Source organism: Cricetulus griseus, chromosome 2 (assembly GCF_003668045.3).
Source record: "Cricetulus griseus strain 17A/GY chromosome 2, alternate assembly CriGri-PICRH-1.0, whole genome shotgun sequence".
Lineage (NCBI taxonomy): Eukaryota > Metazoa > Chordata > Mammalia > Rodentia > Cricetidae > Cricetulus > Cricetulus griseus.
This window is the reverse complement of record NC_048595.1, coordinates 220,993,238-221,013,891: the sequence shown is the minus strand read 5'-3', so window position 1 is coordinate 221,013,891 and position 20,654 is coordinate 220,993,238. Positions and strand designations below refer to the sequence as shown.

The window sequence follows — 20,654 nt, the reverse complement described above, 5'->3', positions numbered from 1 at the left end:
CAATCTTATGTATCTGGTGTCTGTCTAATTTTCAACACCCTGAAAAAGGAGCCGGTGCTTCCAGCATCTTCAGTAAAGTATGCCGGTGGCACTGAGAAGCATACAGTGGTCTCGCAGCTGTCTGGAAACTTGTACATCAGTTTCCTAGCACCGAAGAGAATCAGGTTTAATAGTGGTCCATTATCTCGTTGCCACAGACACAAAACTGCCATTAACAATAAGAAGTCACACACAGTTGGAATTGTGCCTGGGAAAAGAAAGCCCTTGCTTCTCAGCTATTTACAAGCTAGCTAGTCCTCGAAGAGATGGTTCATCTCTCTTCCACTACTAACTTTTGTTTAGTGAAGTTGACATTTGCAGCACATTGTCTAAGATCAATGCTAGGCTAGACAGTTATGATGGTAGAAACTGGGGTTTACACACAGCATTCTATTGGGAGCAGTATGGGAAAAACAAATGATTTAAACAAATAAACTGGGCAGTAGGGTAAATACTTTAAAATCACATTAAGCTACGTGCAATAAGAAAGATGGGTCACAGGGGAGCTTGAAACAGAGGCAGTCTCCTCACCCTTTTATTAGGCAACCACGCTGTACCTTGTCTGCCACGTACTTTAACTCACTCTAGGTGTTATTACACTCACAGTGAAGATCACCAACGGATGTCGTGGGAAGTGAGACAGCATCACAAGTTGGGATGGGCAGGAACAGTTTACACCTTCAAGAATAAGCAGGGCTTAGACACCAACAGAAAGGCAGGACTCGGCTAATCTCAGCTAGTGTTTCACTATAGATAACAGGATGACAAACAATTTCCCCAGTTTGGCCAATAAATTTTAACAAGTAAGTGACGCCATTAAAGGCTTAGGTGGTGAGTCTTGTGTGGTGCAGTTAAGAATGAGCACTGAAAACAGACCAATTATGTGGCGACAGAGCACAGTTGGAAGGCCTTTGCCCCACCTCCCATTAGACCCCATAGCTCTGTCTATTCTGAGCCTCACTGGATGTCCCATGTATATCTTTCATTAGATGGAACTAACACATGGGAAGAAATTAATATTCTTTCCAAATTTCTTGACTTTAGCCCTATAGTTTCTTGGAGTTTCAGGAGGAAGAAGGATTATAATGAATTAGGGTTGGGATCTGCCAGTCAGATATTTGCCATATAAATGCAAATGGCTTCTCAGTGATGACCCTTGCTAAGTTTTTTTTTTCCCCCCCTGGAGGTAGTTGTAAGTAAGGGATGACTCATGAAAGAACTTACTACATTTCTTTTTCGTGAATGAGCATGACACTATGACATACTGTATTTTGTCATTGGTAAATCAATCCAATGAGGTCAATATTCAAGTGAGGGTTGGCAATACCAGCTTCCTCACAGGGGTGCCCACATGCTCTGAAGGCAAGACTTGACCTAATCCTGGTACACATTTCCAGTTGTTACTAATGAAAGGGAACTCGAGAGACTAGTTGCATATTTGCTTTGGGGCCCCTTTAAAAATATTTCTTTTTTTAAATTTCATATTCATTATAGGTCTCTTCTCCAACCTCCATTGATAATAGCAAAATATGTGTTTTTTAAAGTGAGTAATAAGGCATGAAACAAGAAACCCGCACATGGCTAATTTATAACAAATCTGTTTCCTTAATGGGTGGCAGGACATCCGAGACCAGCTCTAGGGAGTCTCTTCTGCTTTCAGTGCTGTCTTCTAGTCATACCGAAGACAATACCTCTCCAGATGAGTCTTTCCCCTTCTTCTCTTCTCCTCGGTCAATGTCAATTACGTGCACCAGCCCGGGTTTCAGAATCAAGTCTTCAGTCTCCACTTGGCTCCTGTTGTCCTCCACTTCCATGTAGCTCCCTTTGGTTTGCTGGGCAGCTTTGCTGAAGGCTTCCTTGAGGCGACGTTTGAGCTCCACGTCAGGACAGAAGACATACTCATAAAGGGCCCCTGCCAGCACAGCTCCTATTATTGGGCCAACCCAATAAATCTGGGGGAAAGATGGAAGAGGAGAGATAAGTAGGGAGAAGTGAAAAGTGGTCTCCCTGGATAGCCCATGAATATAGAATTCAACACACACACACAGATGGATTTGAAAATAATGATAAAATATATGAAATCTACACCAAAGATCTCTAAGTTATTTGAACATAAAAGAAAAGAATAATGTCTTCTATTTTCTTTATTTTAATATATTTTAATGTTCTGATTTTTATTATTATTGTTTGAGACAGGCCTAGTTCAGGAGGCTCTTAAGACTCATTACACAGCTCAAGCTAGCCTTAACTCACATTCCTCCACCCTCAGCATCATGAACTTTTAAAAATATTGGTGGGTACTGTCATATCAGGCTTACCAACTATATGACAAGTCTTAACCTAAAATAGCCCTTCTCTGGTGGCTCCACAAGTTAAGCAGACTCTACTAGGAATTCTTTAAGATAAAAAGAAAAAATAATTTTTGGAGCGTGTTTCGCTTATGTATTCTATATTAGCCTCTTACCTTGACTTTCTGTATAATCAGTATCATGGTGCAGTTTTATCATTTAGGCTATTTGTTATTCAGTATGGCACAATGAATGCTGTCCATGACCCATCACTTAGCAGTTCTGAGTGCTTATATCAGGGTGTTTTTCTTTCAGAGACAAGGTCTCTGGTATCCCACGTTGCCTTGAACTCATCATGTAGCCGAGGATGGCCTTGAACTACTCATCCCTCAGTTGTTTCCTCTGGAGTGCTGGGATTGCAGGCGTGTGCTACCATGCCCAGTGTGTATGGAGTTACAGAGAGTGCCAAGGGCCTGCTGCATGCTGGACAATCACTTCACCAATTAGATTAGTCCACTAGTGACTTAACTTCTACACTTTACTTCTTTATCTGCAAAGTAAGGGCTATAATATGCATTTCACATGGCTATGAAGACTAAATGAAATGACACTTAGTAACTTTTCCCTCATGGAAACCAGTTCAGTTCCTGATTCCCAGACAATCTAAAGCTGTAAGTCACCGACTTGGCTATTAATTAGTTTCCTTATGCTTTTCCCCTTTAAAAATTGGAGACTTCATTGCAGAGGAAACATTACAGTTTCTTCATCTTTCTCATCGGAGAGTGTTTCCCTCTGCACAGTGATTTAGTGGAGACCTGTACTGACTTTAGGGGTGGTGACTAGATAAGGATGAACAAGTGATTCTACAGAGTTTCAGTAAACAGCATGTTTTATCGAATTACTGATGCACCCAGAATGAATTACGATTGCACTCTGATTAGGCTGGAACATGCTTTTACAGCACACACACTCTGTAGAATGTTAGGCGCTCATCAATAGAGTCACTTGGGACCAAGGCCGTGTTTACTGAGCACTGTAACAGACCATATTGAACACTTTTCTTATCTCATTATAACCTTTGATACAGACATTATTAAAATTTATGTTCCTATGGATTGGAAAGTTGACAGTTTGGGAGGTTATGAGCTCACTTAAGATGGCATCAACTTACTGTTTGATCTCTCATTTGAAAAAATTATAACTATGTCTTACTTAAAACACCATCTGGAAATGAACTGCACTCAACATCTTCACTGTAGAGCCTAAAGGACAGCCAAGCTTCCTGCCGAAGCTGAGCACATATCCTTAACAGGGAAGTAGCTGCAAGAGTCGCTGGACCAAGCAAGCTCCTTATCTTGAACATGAAAGAGCCCAAAGGAGAGTTTATCTTCCCTGTGCCCTTTCAAAGGAGAAATGAGAGCCCTCCTCTAAATGCCTTTGCTCTTTGTTCCCTCGGTAAGGTCTCATTAGATCTGTGCTGCTTCACAGGCCTCAAGTCCCACAAGGAGAACAGGCACTGTTAAACAATCACTACCCTTTCCATGACACTCTGGAGGAGACAGCGAGTTCCATGTTCTCAAAAATAAATCTTGGTGCCAAATTGCTATTCTCACACAAAGTTCTGGGACTTTAAAGTGCTTTTCAATTTTTATGAAATGATTTTATTGCTGAAAACAGAAAAACACATAAACTACATAAAATGGTTTAGAAAAATACTCACTAAACTGTCATTCTGTCACTTAATAAAAACCTGTTCATTTATTGTACAATGTGTAAACTTTGTATTAAAATTTTCTGTTTGGGGGCTGGGAAATGACTCATGAGTGAAGGAAGTGTCTTCATGCTAGTATGAGGATTCGAATTTGAGTCCTTGAGACCCACATAAAAGCCAGATACCATAGTGCATCTCTGTAATTGCTCTGTTCCCACAGGAGCATAGGAAATAGCAAGTGGAGATAGGAGTCTCCCCAGGGCCACCTAGCCTAGTGACCAGTGGTGAACAAGAGACCCTGCTACAAACAAGGGGGAAAATGAAAACTGATATCCAAGGTTATCCTCTGACCTCCAAAAGTCATAGCACATGTGTGCCTACACTCACACATGTGAAAACACACACAAACACACACACACACACACACACACACACACACACACACACACACGCACACACACACCAACATATATCACACATACAAAGAACATAAATTCCATTTTTGCTAATGTAGTCTTTTCAGAAGTATCAGTGACAAAATTACCAGTCTGATGAATGACTTTGGAGATCAAAATTTTGCATGTCTGTGCCCAAGTTACGTCTTAACAACTCAGTGCACATTTTTTATAAGGGAATTTATATAGTCATGGTGTGATATTTTCCTCCTTTGCTGGGTCATGCTATCTTTGGGTAGCTGTGGCTAGATCCATTGCAGCCATATGCACAAGACCAAAGCACAAACAACAGATTGTTACATTCATAATTTTACAAAATGTAAAAGCACATTCACAATATATGAATGACCATAAAAGTTAGGTCTATTTTCAGGCTTGCATATACATTTATTTTCCTTGTATTTGTAGGTTATTTAAGTTAAGCATGAGTGGCTTTCACAATTGCCTGTAATTCAAAGGACATAAATTCTTTTGTTGATACAAACAATTGAAACAGAAATGATTATGTCTGTCACTACTCTAGGCCCAGACTGACAAGAAGTTAGTCCTGAGATTAAAAAGTGCACCTTCTTGGGACTCACTTATTTTTCTAGATACAGCTGTGGTGACAGTGGCATAAACATCTACATCATGTATTTGGTACCAGGCATAGTCCACATGCTTCCAGCCCCTATATACTATTAATTATGTTATGCTCATGTAAACTAGGACTGTAAATACCTTTGTCATAGGTGATACTTTAACAGTATTTCTTTCTCTCTTAAAAAGAAAAACTTTATTTTCTGTTGTTGCTAGGAGGGCTTTCTTTCATGATTTAAACACTGCAGAGTTTCAGTAAACAGCACGTTTTATCACATCACTGATGTGCCCAGAATGAACTAAGCTTTCAAGCACACCCTTATGGTTTAAATTTATTCTACATAGGAAACCCATGTACCAAGTATTCTGCTGCAGCCTGTCCAACATATGTCCGGACTAATGGTTCAAGAAAACCCAGCTGTCAGTGAAGACCTAGAACAGATCACTATGAGATCTTTTGTAGCAGAATTCTGCTAGGCTGTCTCTACCTCCTGTGACAGATGCAATAATAAGCTGAGAGTTGGAGTTGGGGAGAAAGCAACAGAAACTAGTGAACTAATTTAGGCCAATAAAAAGAAAGTATTGTGAACAATTGTTCCTAACTTCAGGAAGATGGGGTATATCGATTTAGTAGTTACCCAGTGGTTTTCCCAGTTTCCCATGATGACTGCAGGTCCAAAGGATCGGGCTGGATTCATGCTGGCCCCGGTGTAATTGATCTGCAGGGAAAAAAGAACAAAACTGCAAACCTTTTGGAAAGAGGGTCTTAGCAGGTGCCAATTGCTGCAACTTGCTGCTTTCTCCTCAGAGGAACATTGAGATTTAGCCACTCTGTAGTTGGCAAAGTTATCGATACCTTAACATCAACAGATATGGCTGGATCTGAAGGAGCTGTGTATTTTATGGCACAATCTGCATGGTACATGCCTATGTCCAGCTAGTTTGCAGACCATTTTTTTTAACATGTATTTATTTGTTGAGAAGGTAACACTGAAGTAAACAACACTCTTGAGATAATACAAATGTTTCAACGGTTTTGTACTGGTCAGGTCACTGGCTACATTGGTAAAGGCTACAGAAGGACTGTCATAGGAAACAATACAGTGTCCCCAGCTGATTAATACTAAAAACAACTCAAGAAAGCTTCAGCTATAAACAGCATCTTCAGGCCTGCTTCAGGGTGAGGCTAAATGAGATGATCAATTATTCAAATGAACTTAAAACTTACTGCAAACAAATGTCCAATTGCGACGGAAAATCCAATTGCTAAAGCTATTGAACCAGTAACATCAGCCCGTTTGGAATCACAGCTGGCAAAAATAGTGAACACCAACTGGAATGTGATTATCAACTCCACCAGGAGTCCATGGCCAGCAGTAAGGTTTCCGTGAACCTAGAGAGAGAGATGCTCCATCAGAATTGAAGTAGGAGTCTAGGTCGAAGCAAAGCATCAGTCTGAAGGGTGTATTCTATCTGCATAGGAAGCAATGGTTGAGTCTTCTACCAGTACCAGGTTGAGATTTCCATCCCTCCCACCTCCTAAAAAGAAGGAATCAATTTATACTCATTGTGGGCCATTACAGATAATTTTACAGTGACCGAGTTTTCATTGAATGTTGTTGTTAGCAACACAAGCAAAATGTGTTACTGCTGTACTTAGCACGTAAAAGATTTTCATCCGAGATTTATAATGTTACAGGGCAATTATTAGACCCATAATTAGGTTTAGGTTAGTTCCTAGGTATCTCAGCTAAAACATAAGCCGTGTGTTTAAAGGCAGCTCTGGTGCAGAGCTAACCAGTAATACTGCCAAGCCACAAAGAGTAACGGGAAAATCAAATAACTGTGGGGTTATTATTATTTTTTTTGAGGTGGGTTTTTTCTGTGTAGCCCTGGCTGTCCTGGAATTTGCTTTGTAGATCAGGGTGGCTTCAAACTTAGAGATATGCCTGCTCCTGCTTACTGAGTGCTGAGATTAAAGGCGTGACGCTTCATGCAGATTATCTAAAGTCCCCTACATAAAAAGCCACACATTGTCGCCCCTGCTAATAAACAATTGTAAGGCCTTAAGACAAAAATACAGTCAAGCCAGTCATACTGATTTACATCTGCAAATTCCAGCACATAGGAATCTGAGACAGGAGGATTGCTAAAAGTTCAAGGCCAACCTGAGCTAGATAATGAATGTGAGATACTGTCTCAAAAAACAAAACAAAACAAAAAACAAAACAAAGCAAAAAACAAAACAAAAAACATACTCCTGTGGTTACTGTGGTGGGAGAGAAAATGAAAACAAAACATTTTGAGATCTTTTTAATCATGTTCAAGTCACTCAATAGTAAATAATGTCCTTTCAATATTTGCCTCTGTCTAGACAGTGTTTACTATGTAGTCCACATGGCCTTCACTCCTGATGCTCCTGCCTTCATCTCCCAAATACAGGGATTATAGGCAACACCCACGTCTGGCTTGTCTGTGTATATTTTAAAAACTACCACAATAGGTTTCTACTTTTTTTTTAAAGACAAGTTTGTATGTAGTCCAGAGTGGCTTTGAACTCAATATGTAGCTGAGGATGACCTTGAACTTCTGGTTCTCCTGCCTTTACTTCCATAGTGCTGATATTGTGGATATGTGCCACTGCACCTCATACACGTGATGCTGGGACTATAACCCAGGACCTCCTGTATGCCAGGCAAGCAGTCTACAAACTGAGCTATAGCCCTAGCTCCTTAATCTAGCCATTTTATGAATGTGTCCCAGAACATTGGGCCACCTTTTAGCAGAGTTTGCAAGAAGCCTGGAGTCTGGGACAGAAATAAGAACCTAAGGGTTCTTACCGTGGTGACTCCCAAGCCTCCCACCACGCTGGGAGGTGTGACCAGGTAGAGGATACCAGCTCCAATGATGGCCCCTAGGCACTGGGCAGCGATGTAGAAGACTGACTTGGCAATGCTGATCTTTCTTGTGCACACCATGGCAACTGTCACAGCAGGGTTGATGTGGCCACCACTGATATGGCCAAAGCACTGCACCATGGTGGCAATGCTGAGTCCAAAGCAAAGGGAGATGAGGACCATGTCCACAGGTAAGGGGTTTTCTGAGCCCCCCCAGTTGATGGTGGATCCCAGGCTGAGCAAAACGAAGATAAGCATGGCTAAAAATTCTGCGGCGACTGCCTTCCAGAAAGCTTGTGTCCAGACCCCTTTGAAAGCCACCATGATCCTGTCTCTACTGCACGAACGTCCACACTTACTGGAAGGAAGAACACAGTGAGAATCAGAAGCCACGGATTTAGCTTTCCAGCTGGAAGGGGCACTGAGATTTGGCCTTGAAGCCTGTGGATGGGCTGCAAGTATTCTTTGCTAACCAAGACAGAATGCTTCTGGGACTCTCCTTAATTAGTAGCCAAGAGGTTGTTCTTGGATTTCCTATTCACTGGACAGAAACCCCACCTGTCTCTAGGAACAAAACTGTCCCAACCAAGTTCCCTAAGAGTTTAAGAATAAAATATGTTTAACTGGGAGTTCCTTCCCTCTGGCAAGCTTTACAAGGTATACTCTGCATGTGTGTTTTTCTTGTGGCTAGAAAGCAGTTTACGGGGAGTGGGTTTGTGGTGGAGAAGGCTCAGCAGTTAAGAGCACTGGCTGTTCTTGCAGAGGACCTGGGTTTGCTTCCCAGCACCCACATGGTGGCAGTCTACCAGTTGTGACTCCACTTCCAGAGGCTCCAGAGCCTTTTTCTGCCATCTGTGGGCACTGCACCCAGGTGGCACACAGACACACATGTAGGCAAAACACTCATCACATACATAGAACAAATCAGTTGAAGAAGGGCAGGGCGCTCAGTCTCCACTGAATCCCAGCACCTATCATGCATCTCTGCACCTTCTGCTGTCCACCTCGAGGAGAAGCTCCTATGACCAGGGATAAGGGCATCCCAGGGATTGGGAGTGTGGAAATATCGGAGAGAGTTGGACAGGGTGACAATGTGGGTCATTTATGTATACAATTTTGAAGTACAAAGAAAATAAAACATATCTTTCTGAAGAATAAGGAAAAATTCTTTTTTTTTTTCTGAAAAGAAAGAAAAATATATCTTAAAGAAGCAGATCATTTCCAGTTTTGTATTTTGTAGCTTCAAAAAGGCATTTTGAAAATGGGTTTGTAGAGCCCTGTACCCACTCCTATCCTCAGGTGTCTGGATTTGGAGATTTTAGAGGAAGCTGGGGCTGCACAACTGTCTTTTGGGAAGGTAAACTCGAGGAGGGCAGAGTTGCTTCTGGTACTTGGTGTGGGCCTTGGGGACAGGCAGGGACTCAGCTGGAACAGGGACACTCCTGATGTTGCCCTGGGCAAGGAGGTGGTGAACTGCAGGTGGCAGTAGCTTGGGACTCAGAGGGGCATCTGTGCCCCAGCCCCTGGGCAAATCTGGGCTTGCAGCACTGGGACGTGACAATCTCATTCCCCAGGGGGGAGCCTGAGAGGCTCTGGAAGGGCGGGGCTGTGGGCACTCCAGGCTGGTGCCAGGCTCCCAGGCAATGGCCAGGTGAACAGACAGAAGTAGCTGTCAGAGGGGGCAGGCACCAGAGAAGGGAGCTTTTAAAAGGGTTTGCGAGGCAGGATAGTGCCTCCTTGGGCTCCATTGTCCCCCAACCATGAATGCGGCAGCTCTCCAAAACACCTGTTCCTACAAGCTTCTGGAGTCTGGAGTATGTAAGCCAGCCCCATGCTGTCTACCCACTGCAGGGTACAGAGCTAGGAAGATTAGCAAGAAAAAGGGGACGTGCCAGCTAACAGTGCAGAGGCTCTGTTGACTTCTTACTGAGGACTTCTCTCCCACAGTAAGGGAGCTGGCCCTTGGCTGGCCCGGAGCTGCAGCATTACATGCCCCATCTTGAGGAGCTTGTGGAGGTGGCCAAGGGAGCAGAAGGTGAGGGAACAGCTTGGAAGGAATGGGATCAGGAAATGAGAGATGCCACAGCAGCCTTTGGGAAGGAAGTCACTTTCCTCTTGTCACCTACCTTCTTTACAGTCTTTAGATCTTTGGAGTTGAAGAGGGTGTGGTTGGAAGACACCAGTGCAACTGCTTATTTTAGCTAGGAATTGTCAACTTCCCCCCACCCCCTTGGAAGGTATCCTTACCTAAGACATTCATTTTTGCCCCTCATCTGTAATAAGACAGATAGACAGCATTTAGCACAGTAGACTCTTTAGAGGGCTGGCTGGAAAACCATCAAGGAGGGTAGAATTGTAACCTCCCACACATATTATGAGGTTCTTAACTTTTGGACATCACTCACTGGCCTAGGGTGCTTGGGTTCTGTGCGGGCAGTGAGGAAACACCGTATGACACTGGCTGGGAAGGTTTCCTTCACCTTTAGGACTTCTGATTTGCTGTCAGTTTGGCAAGGGGGCTTTCCTTCTGGCCTGGAAAGGGAAAGTACGCTGTGCTCATGCTCACCCACCCAAGGGGACAGCCAGCTACACCCCAAATGTCCCCTGCCCAAGTGAGGTCCTCTAAGTGAATCGTGAAATTATGAAAGGCCCCACCTGGGCCAATGCTGACTTATGCCTCAAAGGAAGATAATATAGAGACAAAAACAGCAGTTGGAGTGGGGCAGAGAGGGCGCCCCAGGGGAGGCATTAGAAAGGTCCCCAAGAGGGAAACGCTTTGAGAACTCACACTGAAAAAGGAGTGAGGAGAGTCACTTGTGAACTCACCAGCAGCTCAGGTGGTAGCCAGGTGACAGAAGGGCAAAATGCTATTCTAAGCGCTGTCTTCTACAACCCGACCCAGAGGAAAGAGGACCAAGCAGGAAGTGAAGGGAGTGAAGGGAGCTGGGTGGGCAGGAAACAGTCCCTGCTCAGTGGCAGAGCACCCAGGGGAGGCGGTCCTGGAAAAGGCCAGCCTCTCTCTACCACCCCTTTGTCACCTCTCCCTGCCCATTCACACACCTGTCCCCCTCTCCAGAGACCTACGCAAGAAACTCAGTTGCTCGTGGAACTTCAAATTTTCACTAGATAAATTCAACAAACAACAAAACACCCAAATCTGCGACCATAAATAGAAACCATAAATTGTTTTAGCTCCCTCTTTTTCTTAAAACCCACAAAAATCTGATCTTCCAAAACAGCCTGGGCTAGCTGCAAATGTCCAAACTTCCAGCATGTATTTACCTCTCTGCCTTTGTGGGAATCTCCCCAGCCCCATGATCACCATCAACGTGCCCTGATGTGTTTACATTCATAGGAAATGGACCAACATAATTTGTTTTTGCTTTTTTTTTTTTTTTTTTTTTTTTTTTTGCTGCAGAACAAAGGGGGATTTGTTGATATGAACCAGACACTCCACATGCTACTGAACAAGTCTCATCCACTCCTGGACAGTTCCCTGGTGAGTAAGTATTTTAGTGAAAAATATTACAATTTCCCATGCTAAAAGCATCTTTTTTTTTCTCCTTTCCCTCTGCTTCTATTGTGCCTGAACTTAGTCCCCAGCCTTAAAAGACCCCCCCAAACCTGTCCTGTTGTCACCTTCTAGATTCTGTGTGAGAAGACACAGATATCTGCAATGAAAGAGCTTCATCTTTTACTGTGCAGCATTGTTTCCTTAAATCAAAGAAGGACTTACCCCCACCGCCTTGCCGCAGCTCTGTCACTCATGCCGTCCCTGGCCAGAGTGCAGCTCTCATTGCCTGCCCCTGGGCTCCAGTGAACTGGGAGTCAGATTACAGGCACTTGTCTGATTGGGTTTTTGGAGTGTAGGGGTGGAAAGATTCTGCACCATGTGGTAATCACTAGGTTATATTTGAACTAGAAACCGTCCCTGTACCTGATCACTATAGACACAGGGCATTTGAGGAATGCAAAGCACTTGCTGACAAACTTATTTAGCTACCGAGCTTTTCAAGTGAAGACTTCCCTACGAGTTTATTTGGTTCATTCTGATCACCAAGAATTGGGGAAGATTTGCCTTGTTGATTTCTTATTGAATCTGAGCACCTAATAGAAAATGGATTTGTATGATCCAGCAATTCAGATGAGTTATGAGCTAGACATTGAGTTTCAAGTGAAATATGTGAGCTGAGAAGATTCTCTATTCCTTGAGTTCAATAATAATAGTGATTATTATAATAATTTCTCTATATGAAGCAACAGATTGTAAAAACTGAGGTTACATAGGGACAGAATTATTGGGAACAGTAGATAAAATTTAATATTTGGAAACTTGGGAACAGGGCTGACTCTACATACTTGGCTGTTCAAAGTGCAGTGCTCAGAAATTACTCAGGATTGTAAGATTGTCACAGCAGGGAGATGACAGAGTGTATGTCCCCTCTACATGCATGTCTGAGGCTGCATGAAGCTGTTCCTGCCTGGTGAGCTCCAGGGGGGTAAGGGAAATATCTACACGCCCTACCAGATCATTGTTAAGATTTTTTTCCTTTGATAGACCCCAGGTGCATAGCCAAGAACTAATCCTAACCCCTGGTTTATGAGTGTGTCTTAGTAATTAATCAGTGTTGGCTAATCAATATAATGATTATCAGGAATAAATTGCTCAACTCAACAACTAAAACTGTGATAAATACCTCTACCGGGGGGCTTCTCTGGAACTTAACTGATTTCTTCATGGTGTGTGTGTGTGTTTGTGTGTGTGTGTGTGTGTGTGTGTGTGTGTGTGTGTGTGTATTTTCAGTGAGCAGTATAAGAAAGACATTTAGAAGTGAACAACTTTTCACTCTGTCATCTTTTCTCTGGGTGTCCAACTTGTTTGCATGAGACAAGGCAATGTGTACAAAGCACTCATCTCTACTTAGGAAAATGAATCACATTTTTGAATGAGAATTCCAGAGGAGCACTTGAATGCCTTTTCTCGATAATCCCCATGTAACATCACTTGCATGGGCTTCCTTCAGAGTATGGTTGATTATGTGATTACTGTGAAACCTTTAAGGACATCCTTCCTAAGGTCAGAATATTCTGATGAGGGTGGGTAGGGAGACTTCGCAAGAACCCACAAAGACCCTTTGAAGCATTTCATGTCGACTCATGAGGTTACTGTTTAGATTTTAAAATGCTGTGCATTTTCCTCCCCAATTAAAACCCTGACTTCTAAGCAGATATGCCAAGTGTAACTGCCTTGACCATGGAGGCCCTGTGTTTATGAGGTATCTGAACTCAAGGAGTCCTGATGGGCTCAGTGCTCTGTGAACACATCATGTACTGAGGTCTCAGACTTCACAGGTCCAGGTACTGGGGGCAGGGTGGGCTGTGGGGTGCTGGGATGACTTTTTTGCAGGTTCCCTGGGCTCATCAGTATGCTCTGCATGGCCTTTGCAGTTCCCGTTACTACCTCACAAAGTGCCAGCAAAACTTGGTTGCCACGGTTTCCCTTTTCTCTGGCTGGCTGATGTGTTGACAGTCCAGTTCCTAAGGGGGGAGTGTTTCCATCAAGGGAGGAGCCACCCCATTTGGCACCACCTCTTATACTCATTGGTACTCTGCACAGTGGCCTAAGACAGAACAGGGCTTAACTCTTTAGCCACCAGAGGTAGTTTTTATTAGGGATGGCTATCCCATTTGTAACTGAGTAGGCTTTTCTCATCTTCCCATAACAGTGTCCTGGTAGAGTAATAAGCAAGCTACTTTCCTGGATATAGACAGACATTCCCTGTGGCCTTGCCTGAGGACATGGGTGCAGAAAACAGCGAGGAAGAAAGCTTGAGGTAATGGTGGCAAGGCAATAGGAAGTAGGAAACATAGCCAAAGTGACAACAGCTTCTAAACTGAGCTGTTTGGATCTGGGTTTAGATGCAAAGGACAGAAGGAGTTAACTTGTTTTCTCACATTGGGCAGCAAGAGCCTAAGTCTTTTAAAGGTGGACTAACTGTGCTTTGCAGATGGCTCAGTTGGTAAAGAGCTTGCCATGTAAGCCTGAGGACCTGGGTTTGGTCCCCAGCACCCTCCTAAAAACTGGCATAGTGATGTGGTAACCGGCAGAACTGTGGAGGCTGAGGCAGGAGGACCCTGGGGCTTTCTGGCCAGCCCGTCCACCTGCGTCAGTGAGCTCTAGGTTCAGTGAGACACCTGTCTCAAAAAAGAAGGTGGAGGGCTTTGGGAAGACATCTATGTTGACATTTGGCTGAAACACACTCATGTGCACTCATAAACATATCACACACACACACACACACACACACACACACACACACACACACACACACACACACTCACAGAGCAATGCCTCAGTACGAGTTGGGAAGTGTCTGCAGCTTGGTGTCCCATCTAATAATCTTGTTTCCTTTTCACAAATCTTGGCTCATGAGTCCCCCCAGAGGTCTTCTGTATCAGTATATTCATTAGAAACAAACACATAAACAAAACAACAGCCACTTCCACAGCATAGGTCTAGGGAAGCTTTGTGTTCTCATCAGAGGCATTGTGTCAGGGTTGTAATTCTGGGTAATTTCCAGCTTTTCTTCCCCCTCACAGAGCCAGATAAGAAACAGTGATTAAACAACAGCAAGGACTAGATTGTTCAGCGCAGCTTGCTGAAGTGGAGGTGAGTAAACTTGCATCCCAGTGAATGCAGAAACTTTTAAAAATTAATCTCCCCTTCCCCCTGTGCCTCCTGGATGGGGTGAAGTGTCCTAGTTGGTAGAGCAAGTGCATTCTCCTTGATTCAGACCTGTAAGCCACTGGCTTGCCACAGAGCTGTGCTCTGCTGACATTTAAGGCAGGAATTCCCTGGGAAAATAGTCAAGAGATTCTTTTGGTGTGACTGGCGGACCTCCAAAGGGTCTAGGGTTCCCCTGTCCAGGCAAGTGGGGAGAAAGAAAGGGAGGGAGGAAAAGAGAAACAGAAGGACTTTATTGAGTGACTGTGTTTTATCTGTAGCTGGTACAAAAAAAAGCAGAAATGTGGTTGGATGACTGGATGCTTTTCTTGCTCCTTATCTCCTACCTAGCTAATATGACCGTCCCGAGTGTGGCTAGTGCTTTAGAGGCAGCATAGACACTGCAGGGGAAATTGGCTTGCTGGGAAGCCAATAACATTGGGATCTACTGAGTTGGACCAGGTTAAAAAACTAGCTAATCATACGAATGCAGCTTGGAGTAGGGATTGCTTTAAATTGGAATTAATTAGACTGTATTGGAGCTAAAGCAGCACTTTGGTGGTCACTATCACCCATAATGGTCACTAAGAGCAGCTCAGAATCCATATGGACTAACAAAGATACTCAGTTTTGTGAGTAGATCATGGGCTGAGGAGTGGGCTTGGCAAAGTGGTGGTTGTGCAAGCTGCGGGTTTGAGTTTGGATCCCAACACCAGCATAAAAACCCGGTGTGGCAGTGAGCCTATAATCCCAATGCTGGTTAGGAGGAGCCTATGGGGTTTGTTCATAGTCAGTCTAGTCAATTAGTGAACTGCAGGTTCAATGAGAGACCCAATCTCAAAAGGAAACAAGGTAGAGAGCTATTGTGGAAGCCCCTGAATGTTGGTTTCTGGCCTCTAAGTGCACACACACACTCACACACACACACACACACACACACACACACACACACACGCCCCAGTGCACAAGAGCAGAATAGAGGTTCTTAAAAAATGTTTTTACAATTAATGCTAGAGTCAGAATGTTTTCCAGTGCAGAAGCAGCTAATGGCGACTACAATCTGTGACTCCATCAAAGGAACTGATGAGGAGCAGTCAAGCAATGAAGAGCACACTCAGCCGGATGAGCTTTGATGGACTCTGAACGGATCTTCTTCCCTCCCTGAACCACTGTATGTCCTTTGCCCACATTGCTGCCCTGGGAAGGTGTATTTGGAGAAATTCACCAGGTCTCAGAAGTGTCAAGTCTCCTTTCCAGTGCTTTCCAGTGTATTTCCAAGCAAAATACACACATGCTTGTGTATTTTGTTGCACACTGGCCTGTGTTCCTGTTGTAGGGACCCCATGCTGCCACACTGTGCCAGCTCCTACCTTGGTCTTAAAGGTGACCCCTTCCCCAGTCTCTGTCACATGATTCCCTGATTTGTCTTTAAATACATCTGGGCAGTCACCTCTTTCCTGGAGCATTCCATCTGGGGAGGTTTGAAGTGTGACAGGGTCTCCAGTTGGTGGTGCTGTTTGGGGAGCTTAGGAGGTAAGCCCTTGCTGCATAAAGAATGTCACTGGAGGACGACTTTGAGGCCTTGTCCCCACACTTCTGTTTCACACTATCGTTTGTGCTAATAATTGGGATGTCAGCTTGTAGCCAGCCCCTAAGTAGGCATGGCTACAGCTAGGGGCTGGCTACAGCTTCCCCTACATGAGCTCTCAGCTTCCTGCCCTGGGTGCCATGCTGTGGCTTGCTGCCATGCTTTCCTGCCACAATGGATTCCTATCCCTCTGGAACCATAATCTCAGATAAACTCTTACTTCCACAAGTTGCCTTGATCATTGTATTTAATCACTGGGGCCAGAAAAGTAACTAATATAACAGCAAAACCCTATGCCTAAGTCACTTAAAAAATCGCCACACAAAACTGGGGAGATGGTTCAATGGGTAGTGTGCTTGCCATCCCCGTGGACTGGAGTTCCATTCCCAGCACCTATGCAAAAAAGCACTTGTCGAAATAGTTTTTATAACCCATCAAGGAGCACATGATACTGATTTTATAAATTATGAGAGCATGGAGCTGCTATTGATCACATATTTTAAAGTTTTGTTATTTATATGGTCCTGGGGATTGAACACAGTGCCTCATGAGTATTAGCCATATGCTCCACTATTGAGCTACGTCCCTAGCCCTTACTGTTATCTTTGTGTGTGTTTATTTATATAGTTTTGTTTTTGCACCCTAATCAAAGTTTTTCCTCCCTCCGCTCTTCCCAGCTCCTGTCCTCTCCACTCTCCCCCACCCCATTCTCTCCTCCTCCACTGTTTCTCTTCAAATAAAGGTGGGCCTCCCATGGATATCAGTTAGCCATGGTATATCAAGTTGCAGTGAGACTAGATACCCCTCTCCTATTAAAGCTCAATGAGTCAATCTGGTAGGAAAAAAGGATCCCCCAAACAGGCAACACAGTCAGAGACAGCCTCTGCTTTCACTGTTAGGAGTCTCACATGAAGACCAAATTACACAAATGTAACATACAGGTCAGTCCCATGCAGGCTCTCTGGTTGTCAGTTTAGTCTCTGTGAGTCCCTATGAGCCTATGTTAGTAGGTTCTGTGGATTTTCTTGTGGTGTCCTTGACACCACTGGTTCCTTCCCCCCCTCTTCTGTAGGATTCCCAGAACTCCGCCTAATGTTTGACTGTGGGTCTCTACATTGTTCCCCGTCATTTGCTGGATGAAGCCTCCCTGATAACAGTTGAGCTAGGTAGCAATCTATGGAACAGCAGAATATCATTAGGAATCATTTCACTGACTTTTTTACTATTAGTGTTTGGTTCTATCTTAGGTCTCTGGGGCATCCAACCTCTGGGATCTGGTTCTCGGGGGTGAGCTCCCTCGTAGGGTACAGGTTCCCAGCTGTGCCCATCATTAATTGATCACTCTCACAATTTCTGTGCCATTTTCACTCTAGCACATCTTGTAGGCAGAACAAATTGTAGGTGGAAGGGCTTGTGGTTGGGTTGGTGTCCCAATCCTTCCCCTGGAAGTCTTGCCTGGTTATAGGACATGGTTGGTTCAGGCTCCATATCCTCCATTGCTAGGAGTCTTAGCTAGGGTCGCCCTCATAGATTCCTGGGAGTTTCCATTGCTCTAGGTTTCTAGCTCCTATCAGAGATGCCCCTTCCCAGTTCCAGTTGTCTTTCCCAGTAGGCTTTCTGTTCATCCTCCCTTAAACTGATCACTCCCATTCCCGTCCTCATTCCCTTCCAGTTCCCCCTTCCCCAGGCGATGTCCACTCTGCTTCCCCTTCACAGTGAGATTCATGCATCTCTCCCTCCAACCCCACTTGTTTGTTACTTATCTTCTCTGGGTCTGTGGGCTGTAGCGTGGTCATCCTTTACTTTATGGCTAATAACCACTTATGAGTGAGTACATGTCATGTTTATCTTTCTGGGTCTGGGTTACTTCACTCAGAATGATCTCTTCTAGCTTCATCCACTTGCCAGCAAATTTCCCCATGTCATTGTTTTTAACAGCTGAATAATACTCCATTGTGTAAATGTACCACATTTTCTTTATCCATTCTTTGGTTGAGGGATGACTGTTCCTGTTGCTCCACATCCTGTCCGCATGTCCTGTTACTTGTGTTTTTGATCTTGACAGGTGTCAGATGGAATCTCAGAGTTGTTTTGGTTCAAATTTTCCTGATGGGTAAGGATTTCAGAACATTTCTTTAAGTGCCTCTCGGCCATTTGCGATTCTTCTATTGAGAATTCTGTTTAGATCTGTTCCCCATCTTTTAATTGTCTTATTTGGTTTGTTGATGTCTAGTTTCTTTAGTTCTTTATATGTTTTGGATTTTAGTCCTTGTCACATGTGGGCTTGGTGAAGATCTCTTCCTATTCTGTAGGCTTCCATTTTGTCCTTTTAACAGTGTCCCTTGTCTTACAGAAGCTTTTCAGGTTCATTTATCAATTTTTTGGTAATGGTGCATGAATTATTGGTGTTCTGTTCAGGAAGTTGTCCCCTGTGCCAAATCATTTGAGGCTATTACCATTTTCACTTATATCAAGTTCAATGCATCTGGATTCTTATTGAGGTCTTTAATGCATCGAACTTGAGTTTTGTGCATGGTGATAGAATGTGGATGTATTTGCATTCTTCTACATGTTGACATCCAGTTATCCAGTACTATTGATTGAAGAAGTTTTCTTTTTTTTTTTTACCAATGTATGCTTTTGACTCCTTTGTCAAAAATCAAGTGTCCATAGGTTTATGGATTTACTTATGGGTCTTTGATTTGATTCCATTAATCAACCTGTCTTTTTTGCCACTACCATACGGTTTTTATTACTATAGCTCTGTAGTAGAGCTTGAAATCAGGGATGGTGATAGCTCTGGAAGTTCTTTTATTGTACAGGATTGTTTTTAGCTACCTTTTTTTTTTTTTGGTTTTCCATATGAAGTTGAGTATTATTCTTTCAAAGTCTGTGAAGAATTGTGCTGAGATTTTGATGGGGATTGCATTAATTTGTAGATTGCTTTTGGTAAGATGACCATTTTTAATATGTTAATTCTGCTGATCCTTAAGCATAGGAGATCTTTCCATTTTCTGTTATCTTCTTTAATTTCTTCAAAGCCTTGAAGTTCTTGTCATACAGGTCTTTCACTTGTTTGGTTACAGTTACCCCAAGTTATTTTATATTACTTGTGGCTATGTTAAGGGTGTTATTTTCCTGATTTCTTTCTCAGACTGTTTACCATTTGTACATAGAAGGGGTATAGTTTTTTTTTTTTTTAATCTTGTATCTAGCTACATAGCTAAAGGTGTTTATCAGCTGTAGTAGTTCCTTGGTAGAATTTTTTGGGGTCACGTATGTAAATTATCATATCATCTACAAATAATGATGCTTTGACTTCTTCTTTTTTTTTATCTGTATCCCCTTGGTCGCCTTTTGTTGTCTTATTGCTCTAGTTTGAACTTTGAGTACCATACTGAATATTGAAGAGAGTGGACAGCCTTGTCTCATTCCTGATTTTAGTGGAATTGCTTTGAGTTTCTCTCCATTTAATTTGATGTTGTCTATCAGCTTACTGTGAAGGGGTGCTGGATTTTGTCAAAGGCTTTTTCAGCATCTGGTGAGATGATCATGTGGATTTATTTTTCTTTCAGGTTGTTTATTTGGTAGATTACATTGACAGATTTTCATATGTTGAACCATCCCTGCATCTCTGGAATGAAGTCTAGTTGATCTTTGTGGATGACTTTTTTGATGTGTCCTTGGATTTGGTTTGTGAGTATTTTAGCAACTATGTTCATGAGGAAATTGGTCTGTAATACTCTTTCTTTGTTGAGTCTGGATGGTTTGGATGCTAGGGTGATTGTGGCTTCATAAAAGGAATTTGTGGATGTTCCTTCTGTTTCTATTTTGTGGGATAATTTGAGGAGTATTGGCATTAGCTCTTCTTTGAAAGTCTTCTTTAAAACCATCTGGCTTTTTTTATTGGTTGGTAGACTTAATGACTGCTATTTTCTTGGGGGTTATTGGCCAAATTATTTTTTATCTGATCTTGATTTGTTTTGGTAAGTGGTCTATCAAGAAAATTGTCCATTTCTTTTAGATTTTTTCAATTTTTTTGAGTATAGGTTTTTGAATATGACCAAATGATTCTTTGGGTTTCCTTGGTGTCTGTTGTTATGTTCCCTTTACTGTTTCTGTTTTTGTTAATTTGGATATTCTCTCTCTGCTTTTTAGTTAGTATGGATAAGGGTTTGTTTATCTTGTTGAGTTTTTCGAAGAACCAACTCTTTGTTTCATTGATTCATTGTATTGTTTCTTTGTTTCTATTTTATTGATCTCAGCTCTGAGTTTGATTATTTTCTGCCATCTACTTCTCTTGGGTGTGTTTGCTTTTTTTGTTCTAGAGTTTCTTCAGTTGTGCTGTTAAGTCTCTGGTATGAGAATTCTCT

At 42.9% G+C, this 20,654-nt stretch overlaps 1 protein-coding gene across 2 annotated transcripts; it reads right to left on the bottom strand.

Moving 5' to 3' along the window:
- Positions 1-1,712: 1,712 nt before the first annotated feature.
- Positions 1,713-11,746, bottom strand: Aqp4 (aquaporin 4). 2 transcript variants are annotated; one of them, XM_027404374.2, is made up of 5 exons: positions 11,706-11,746; positions 7,913-8,327; positions 6,301-6,465; positions 5,711-5,791; positions 1,713-1,991 (listed from the first exon to the last, which is right to left on the bottom strand). In XM_027404374.2, the coding sequence occupies exons 1-5, from the start codon at positions 11,735-11,737 to the stop codon at positions 1,713-1,715; spliced, it is 972 nt and encodes a 323-aa protein (XP_027260175.1). In that variant the 5' UTR covers positions 11,738-11,746. The 2 variants fall into 2 exon arrangements, with proteins under 2 accessions (XP_027260175.1, XP_035294957.1); XM_035439066.1 differs by lacking the exon at positions 5,711-5,791 and having other exon boundaries at positions 11,706-11,737.
- Positions 11,747-20,654: the final 8,908 nt, after the last annotated feature.